The sequence below is a fragment of the Corvus brachyrhynchos genome, unplaced genomic scaffold (genome assembly GCF_000691975.1).
Source record: "Corvus brachyrhynchos isolate BGI_N302 unplaced genomic scaffold, ASM69197v1 scaffold22, whole genome shotgun sequence".
NCBI classification, from domain to species: domain Eukaryota; kingdom Metazoa; phylum Chordata; class Aves; order Passeriformes; family Corvidae; genus Corvus; species Corvus brachyrhynchos.
Genome location: NW_008238355.1, coordinates 2,336,398 through 2,345,295, shown reverse-complemented (window position 1 = coordinate 2,345,295; position 8,898 = coordinate 2,336,398). Strand labels below are relative to the sequence as shown.

Genomic DNA, 8,898 nt, shown 5'->3' with positions numbered 1-8,898 from the left:
GGCCCGTGTGTCCGGGGCTGACCGTGCGCTGTGCCGTCGCCCGCAGCGTGATCCGGCTCATCATGCAGTACCTGAAGGAGAACAGCCTCCACCGGGCGCTCGCCACCCTTCAGGAGGAGACCACCGTGTCCCTCAACACCGTGGACAGCATTGAGAGCTTCGTGGCAGATATCAACAGCGGGCACTGGGACACGGTGCTGCAGGCAATACAGTCTCTGAAACTGCCCGACAAGACCCTCATTGATCTCTATGAACAGGTGAGCGAGCGCGGGGTTCCTGTGGACTCTTCTGGTCCGTGTGGAAGCCTTTGTGTGGTGTTTTCCACTAACCCTTTGCTGAGGTAGATATTTGTCTCTTGGTGCAGGTTGTGCTGGAGTTGATCGAGCTCCGAGAACTGGGTGCTGCCAGGTCTCTTCTGAGACAAACAGATCCCATGATCATGCTGAAACAAACTCAGCCAGAGCGCTATATCCACCTCGAAAATCTTCTGGCCAGATCTTATTTTGATCCTCGTGAGGTATGTAATTCCCTTCCGTAGAGACCTCTCCTGCATGACCCTAAGCATCATTACAAGCTGCTGATGGCTCACGGCACTGGGTTTTTTTTCTTGTCTCTGGGAGTGAGAATGTGTAGTTTCAGAGTTTGATGATTTTACACCTTCTGTGAAGTGTTTGGGAAGTAGTACATGACACTTGATTGTGAGGCAGCAGAGCAGTGGTTTTGAAGTGTGCTGCAGTTGGGAGTTTGGGGATTTGTACCCGTCTCCTGCCACAGGATGGCAATCTGTAGCTTGCTTTTTTCAGTGTTATATAGGCAGCAGAATAAAACATGAGTTGTGTGAATAGAAATACTGCTATTTAATAACAATAATAACAAGGCATTATTTCTGACTGGTTACATCAGCCTGATAGTTTTGGTGAGAGCATGTTAGGTTAATGGTTAACGTAGCGAAGGGACTGATTTTAGAGATCTTTTACAACCTTGGTGATTATTTGCTTTTAAGGTTAGTATTAAAGAGAAAAAGTCTTTTGGAGGTCTAATAGAAAATTGATATGGAAGGGGTTCCAATTTCAGAACAATTGAGGTCTTTTTGGGAAAAGAAAAATAATTATTTAGAACAATAACCTCATAAAAATAACTTCTCTAGGCATACCCCGATGGAAGTAGCAAAGAGAAACGGAGAGCTGCTATCGCACAAGCTTTGGCTGGAGAAGTCAGTGTGGTACCTCCATCTCGTCTTATGGCATTGTTGGGGCAGGTGAGTCTTGAAAAGTATTTTAGGAGCCATGTCTTTATGTTTTTGGTGCATAAAACTAGTTATGATGTAGTTGAGTTTCCAGCTCTATAAAACTGAAGTTTAAATGTGGTATAGTTAGAAAGATTTTTCACATGTGTCAAGGATTTTGCAGTTGTAGGAAAACGTGTCACTCCAGCAGTAGATTTCTTCCAGTAGAGTAAATACGCAGCACATAGTGTGCACTTTGAGAATAACATTCTGTAACACGTTTTCTGTTGCGTTTTCAGCCCTTTCTGATTGTCAGAATGTATTCATTGGCACTCTATGCAGACAGTGTTTCCTATGTCTTAGATCTGTGTTAACTGATAGCTAACCGTGTGGCTTTCAACTCCTCTAAAGGCACTGAAGTGGCAGCAGCACCAGGGCCTGCTTCCTCCCGGTATGACAATTGACTTGTTCAGAGGCAAAGCAGCTGTGAAAGATGTAGAAGAAGAAAAGTTCCCCACGCAGCTGAGCAGGCATATTAAGGTAATGTTTGCTTTTGTGTTTCTGGTGCTTGTCCTTCCTGTGTTTTGCGTTGCGAGATAAGGGGAAATCTTCTGAACGTTTCTTTTCTTTGTTGTAAATCATTCCCCTCCTCCCTCGCACCCCCTCCCCCCACACACCTGTGTCTTTTCCTCGTTTTTCCATGCTTTCTTTATCTTATCAGAAGACTTCTTCCTGGGAATCTGAGAGGAGGTCTTTTAACAAGTTTGTGTGCTTATGGTATTTGTGGTTAAGATAACTGCGTAGTTTCTTTGCTTCCACAGTTCAGAATCAGTCAGTTTACAGGAATTTGCATAGTCCCCTGCTTTATATGTGCAAGGAAATCCTTGTGTTCTAAACTGTTTTTCAGAAGTCATGAGCTGGAAATTCTGAAATCAATTTGTGATGTTCAGTAACAACTTGCTAAAAACGCTTTATTAGAACTTGTTTTTTTTGTCATTGCTGATCTTGTATTTTTGTTTGGGCTACTGAAGATTTTTTTTGTGTACTGAATTGTCATGGCCACTTGTATATAAAAATTTAGAAATTGCAAAATTGGATATTAGAAAAAATACCAAATGTTCTCTAAAAATTACACTGGAGAAACATCACTCCAAATGAAGCAACTTCAGGAATTCATAAATTTCTGAAGTCTGCTTGGGATAAATGTGAAGTATTGGAAAAGTGTTTGTTAACAGACAATACACTGCAAAAACAAAAATATAAAGACAACCAATTTAGCTCCTGCCTGTACCATGGAGTGTTTGTTGTAAGTTTCATGGACCTTAGCAAATCAAAATAAGGTTTTGGGTTTTTTTGTTCTACCGTTTTAAAAAAGTGCTACTCTGTATGTATTGACAGATTTTTTTTGTACCTCTGCATTAAATTTGTGAATACATATTTCTAGAAGATACTGTATTTTTACCATCATAATAATACTACGGTTTTGTTTTGATGAGTTGTGTCTTTTAAATTGCTTATTAAGCTTTGCTTACATTTTTCTTTTAAACAGTTCGGGCAGAAGTCACATGTGGAGTGTGCTCGATTTTCTCCAGATGGACAGTATCTGGTTACTGGCTCTGTTGATGGCTTCATTGAAGTATGGAACTTCACTACTGGAAAGATTAGGAAGGTGAGTTACTCCTTATTTCACACAGAGTAACTTTGACTTGCCAGAGCACCTGAATTTATTCTTTGAGATTGTTAGGTTCACAGTCCCTAAGAAATTGAAACAGAGAGGGTTATCTGCTTAGGTGATTCAAATATCAGTCTGGAATATTTATGTGGGTTTAGTTGTTCGGTTTGTCACAGATTTTCCTCTGTGATAACTTTGGTACCTTCCTGCATTGTTGTTGTTGCCTTTAAAATGGTGATAATGGTAGTACCCTGTATTATAAGGCTGTGAAGTCTGATTTACAATAGATTGTAAAATGTAACTGAAATTAAAACTGTTAATACTTTTGCACTTTCCCTTAAAATAAATTTCATTGATTTCACTACTTTGACTGATGAATCTGCTTTTGTTTAGGATCTGAAGTACCAGGCACAAGATAACTTCATGATGATGGATGATGCAGTGCTGTGCATGTGCTTCAGTAGAGATACAGAAATGCTGGCAACTGGAGCACAAGATGGAAAGATCAAGGTACAAATCTTTTTGTATGGTATGTTGGGAGAGGTGGTGACCAAAAGGACTAGTTTGCAATAGCAGTAATGTTCCCATTCCATAAAAACCCAAAGGAAGTTTAGCATGGCTCAGAAACAGGTGTGTGTTGGCTCTGATGCTTAAGCTCATGTGATCTCACAACAAAATAATCACTTACTTGCTGTGTCCTTTTCAGGTGTGGAAAATCCAGAGTGGTCAGTGTCTGAGAAGATTTGAACGAGCACACAGTAAAGGTGTTACGTGCCTCAGTTTCTCTAAAGACAGCAGCCAAATTCTGAGTGCTTCTTTTGATCAGACAATCAGGTAAATAAACGGAGAATGTGTGAGCTTTAGTGTGGGAAAAAAGAAAACGGATTTTTCACATTAAGCAGTTTAACCATAAAATAGTGTAATCTAGAAGGTACCTGTAGAGGTCTCTAGTCCACTGTGCTTCTCGAAGCACAGCCAGCCTTTCAGTTAGGACAGCCTCTTCAGGGTCTTGTCCTGCTGAGTTTTCAAAATCTCCAGGGTTGTTCCGCTGCTTCTCTTGGGGAAAATCCTGTTTGGATATAGGAAGAGATATTTTGGGTTGGTTTGATACTGCTTTTTTTGTTAGGTTCTTTTTGGTGTTTTTTGGATTCTTTTTTTGGTTGGTTGGAGTTTTTTTGGTGTCTTTTTGTTGGGGTTGGGTTTCTTGTATGCTTTACCTTTTGTACTTCAGCTGTGCACCTTTTGAGGAGTGTAACTCCATTTATTCTGTAAAGACATGTTGGGTAGTGATGGTAACCCAATAGTTAGAATTTTTTAGGTGTTTAGGTGTTATAATTATTTAGGTGAATATCCCCCCTCTCTTTTCCTTTTTTTTTTTTTTCTTTAAATATCAGTGCAAGATAGGTTAGAAGAATAAATATGCTCAGAAAAATACTCAAACACTTTTATAATCTTAGCAGGCAATAGGAACCTCATCAAACCCATTTTCCTGTAGCTCTTAGCATCTGGAAAGTGCTGATTATTGTTTGTGTAATGCAGTAATTCTGATCCTGCACCTTGGTTACTGAGTGGAGTTTGCTCACTCATTTGCATCTATGTTGTCTGACAGGATTCATGGTTTAAAATCTGGGAAAACCCTGAAGGAATTCCGTGGTCATTCTTCCTTTGTCAATGAAGCTACTTTTACCCAGGATGGCCACTATATTATCAGTGCATCCTCTGACGGCACAGTGAAGGTAGGATGGCATTTACCCCTTGCAAGAACACCTTCAGACTCTTGCTGTGTTATAGCCCGTTTGTTACAATTGTTGCAGTCACTGGAGAAGACTGGGTTATCTGCAGTAATGGGTCTGCTTGTGACTTTACTGCAGATTTGTGTGAGAACTGATGAAATTTCTTACTCCACTTACAGTGTCTTGCAGGGCCTGTCTCTGCTGCATTCATGAAATGGGGGCATAAGTGCAGTGCTTACTGCCTGTTCTGTTTTATTCTAGACATGGAATTGATTGTGACACCTCTTCTCCTAGGATGTGGGGATTACCTTATCTGAAATAATTGCGTATCAGCTCTTTATTTTTAAACTTTTAAAGCTAATTTAGTTTTTTTATTTCTTCTACTAGGTTTGGAATGTCAAGACGACAGAGTGTTCCAACACCTTCAAGTCTCTTGGTAGCACTGCTGGGACAGACATTACTGTGAACAGTGTCATTCTGCTGCCTAAAAACCCAGAACACTTCGTTGTTTGCAACAGATCAAACACAGTCGTCATCATGAATATGCAAGGACAAGTATGTGCTCTTACTGGTGTCCTTTCAAGTCTCTGTCATTTCAAGAATGCAGAAAACCTAGTTAAAAATGTAGCCCTAAGCTAGCAGGGTTAAACCTGATTTCTCTGATTTGCTTTCATGACAAACTATTTTGAACTTGAGTTTATAGAACACAGGAAAGCTCTTGCAGCTATGGACACATCTGTGTTCTAAACAAACCTAATACTTCAGTATTTTTGCCCTAAACATGGTATTGATGTGCTGCTGTTTAATCCTGACAAATGTTTTTGGGGGTGTGTCTTTACAGATTGTAAGAAGTTTTAGCTCTGGTAAGAGAGAAGGTGGTGACTTTGTCTGCTGTGCACTTTCACCTCGTGGTGAATGGATCTACTGTGTTGGTGAAGATTTTGTGCTGTACTGCTTCAGCACAGTGACAGGCAAGCTGGAGAGAACTCTGACTGTAAGTTTTTAGCTCTGAGCTTTTCCAGAGTTTTAAACACAGGGATGATGTAAATGTTTATTATGAAGTCAATAAGGAGTAATCTCAGACCAAGGAATCTTTCATCTTTAGTGGACATGATTGGTAACAAATGAATTTCAGGGCATTTGGCCATAGAATGTGTTTTGGTTTTTTAGAACAATTTAATTGTAAAAATTAGGGAAGTATTTACCCACCAAGCAAAGGGTGAATTGGTTCAGACTTCTGTGAATGAGAGCTTGTCTTGACCTGGGCTCCAGCTGGTGGATAACCTGACCAAGCTGTCAGATTTAAAGGTGTTGGGTTTAAATTTGCTTTAGATTGAACTAAAGAGGAATACCAGCTTGAATGTCTAAATTTAATGGGGAACACTTAGGTGTTGTGGGTTTCAGTGGATGTAAGCCTTCACTGAACCTTCCTTTGCCCAACAAAAAGTAACTGCCATGTCGCAAAAATTGTTGTGACTGGAATTTAATGTTGGGGCTATGTACCCCTGCTTTTGCTCTATGCACAAAGCACCTTAACCCTCAGTCCAGTTTTCTCCAGTTGTTTTTTGAAGAGAGTATTTGTCTTGAATCCGCTAAAGGAAGACTCTCCTAATGCATCTTTCTGCTTACTCTTTAGGTCCATGAAAAAGATGTCATTGGCATTGCTCATCACCCCCACCAGAACCTGATTGCCACTTACAGTGAAGACGGCCTCCTCAAGCTCTGGAAGCCATAGATGGACTTTGCAGCGAGCTCTGAAGCATGCCTGTTAGTTGCAGGTTACTAGTGTTTGTGCTTTAACACCGGTCTAAATATGCAGAGTGTGATACTTACTCAAGTTTCAGTTCAGGTTTTCAGAGAACTACATTTTTGCCTACCTAGAGTGGATTGATGCATAGATATAGCATCACTTAATTTGATATACTTTTATTTTTACTAGAGTAGTTGAAGCAGCTTCGGTGACAATGCTTTTTCTGTCTCCTGAAGTCTGTACTCCTCCTATAATGTTTGTAAAAGTTCTATGAGACAGCAACTATACACACTTCTGAGTGGTTGCTGACTTCTAGAATACTTTCTAGAGTGCTTCTTTTTGAGTGAAATGTGGAATGGGGAAGTTGTCTCTTCCCCGCTGCTGAAACAGGAATAGTTTCCTAGAGTGCAGATGAGGATACAGTATCCTGAGCTTGAAGATGGGGTCATTTCTAGGCCATTGGGTTTTGCTGTGTTCAGTTTTCACTATCAGTTTTCCAATTATATTGGAAAGTGGTGTCACACAGCTGCCTCAGAATGAAACTATCCTTCCCCATCTGCCAGCACTTCTTACTGGAGATTGTAAACCTGCCTAATGTGGCAGTGAGATACAGTTGATTTTGTTTGGGGATTTCTTTTGTTTTGTTTGTTTTCTTTTGTTTTACTTCAAGACTAAAAGGAGTTATTACCGGGGCCCTCTTCCTGTAAGTGCAAAATGTCTTCAGACCAGCTAGAACTGAAATAGGCTCCACAGGATCAATATTTTAAAACATGCAAAAGTTGGTTTGCATAGGCTGAGTTCCTAGTGCTGTGATAATGTTTTAAATCATTATTTTTAAGTTTGTGGGGTTTTTTTTTTTAATTTCATATGCCTGTGGACCTAGCTGATGTTATACTTAGGTCCCACAAGATGGTAAAAAGATACTTTCAGGCTCTTCAGTTTGGAGCACATGATTTTTTTGTTGAGAGATTCTGACTAATGTACACTGTTCTGAATGTACATCAGAATCTTCTGAAGTCTGTGTCTTTTCTAGGATGCAGAAAAATGAGGCTTTTCCTGTAATGATAAATCAAACGCCTGTAGATTTGAATCTGCTGCACCGTGTTCTGTCCTCATCTTGTAGAATGCTTTCCTATTGCAGTAATGTTTTGAACAGTAATAACTTGCCTTTGACTTAATAAATTAGTTCCACTTTAATTATTTCGTGTGTGTCTTTAGTGGTGTGGGGAAATGCAGAAGTTCAGCTGGAATTCTCACACAGCACCTTTGCTCCAAGTGTAGTGTTTTAGGTCTCTGTTTAGCTGTGTCATCTGAATTCCCAGGTTGTTTTTTACTTCCTTAGATATATCCACAGAGGGGGGTTTTATATATTAAAAAGTGATTATTCTTCCTGCCTGAAAAAGCCAGAAATATGTGATAGTGATACATATTATAAGCTCCTTGGGCAGTTAGTAATTCTGTTAAGGGGGAGGATCTTGACAAAGTATTTTTAACTACTTTCCTTGCAGGGGAGATGCTCCTATCCCTTCAGCATCTTTGTGACCCTTTACTGGTCTCTCTCCAGTACAACTCTGTCCCTTTTGTATTGGAAGACCCAAAATCAGACATAGCATTCCACGTGTGTCTTCACTCGTGCTGAGCAGCTGGGAAGGATCACCTTCCTGCACTGCTGGCAACCAGGACACAATAATTGACTTCCTTCCAAAAAGGTGGCTCATGTTGAGCTTGGTGTCCACCAGGACCCCCAGGTTCCTTCTCAGCTGTTTTCAGCCGAGTGGCCCCTAGCATGTGCTGTTGCATTGGGTTGCACTTCCCCTTGAATTTCACGGTATTCTTGCCAGCCTATTTCTCCAGCCTCTCCAGGTCCCTCTGGATGGCAGCAAACCCTGCTGTTGCATCAGCTACTTCTCCCTCTTCAGTGCCATCTGCAAACTTGCTGAGGGCTGAGGCAGTACTGACCCTGGGGCACTGCCCTCCAGTCGGACTTGGTTGCACTCATCACCACCCTCTGGGCCTCGCATTCAACTGGTTTTCAATCCATTTCACTTTTCATCCATCCCATATCTCAACACCTTCTCTGTATGGATCTTACGGAAGGTGGTACCACAGGCCTTACAGAAGTCCTGGGACACAATACCCACTTCCCTCCTGTCGTGTACCAGGTCAATCATTGCATTGTAAAATTTATCAGGTTGGTTAAGCATGATTTCCTTTTGGTGAAGCCCTCCTGACAACTTCTGATGGTTTTCTTGTTCCTGATGTGCCTGGAAATGGTTTCTATGTTTAGATGCACCTTTACCTTCCAAGGGATTGAGGTGAGGTTGACAGACCTTTAGTTCTTTGGATATCCCTATCTTGCCCTTCCCAAAGACAGATATGACATTTACTTTCCACCAGTTTTTGGGCACTTTTCCCTGTCACCATGATCAATCAAAGATTATCAAGAGGGGCCTTGCAATGACATCTGTCAGCTCGCAGAGCACTTGTGGATGCATCCTATTGGGGTCCATGCTTCTCT

The 8,898-nt window shown here is 40.9% G+C and overlaps 1 protein-coding gene across 1 annotated transcript; it reads left to right on the top strand.

Moving 5' to 3' along the window:
* Nucleotides 1-6: 6 nt before the first annotated feature.
* SMU1 (DNA replication regulator and spliceosomal factor) lies at nt 7-7,577 on the top strand. The gene is made up of 11 exons (XM_017735444.1): nt 7-257; nt 365-517; nt 1,148-1,258; nt 1,637-1,765; nt 2,775-2,894; nt 3,291-3,407; nt 3,604-3,731; nt 4,507-4,633; nt 5,018-5,185; nt 5,472-5,624; nt 6,267-7,577. The coding sequence occupies exons 1-11, from the start codon at nt 63-65 to the stop codon at nt 6,363-6,365; spliced, it is 1,500 nt and encodes a 499-aa protein (XP_017590933.1). The 5' UTR covers nt 7-62; the 3' UTR covers nt 6,366-7,577.
* The last annotated feature ends 1,321 nt before the right edge of the window (nt 7,578-8,898 follow it).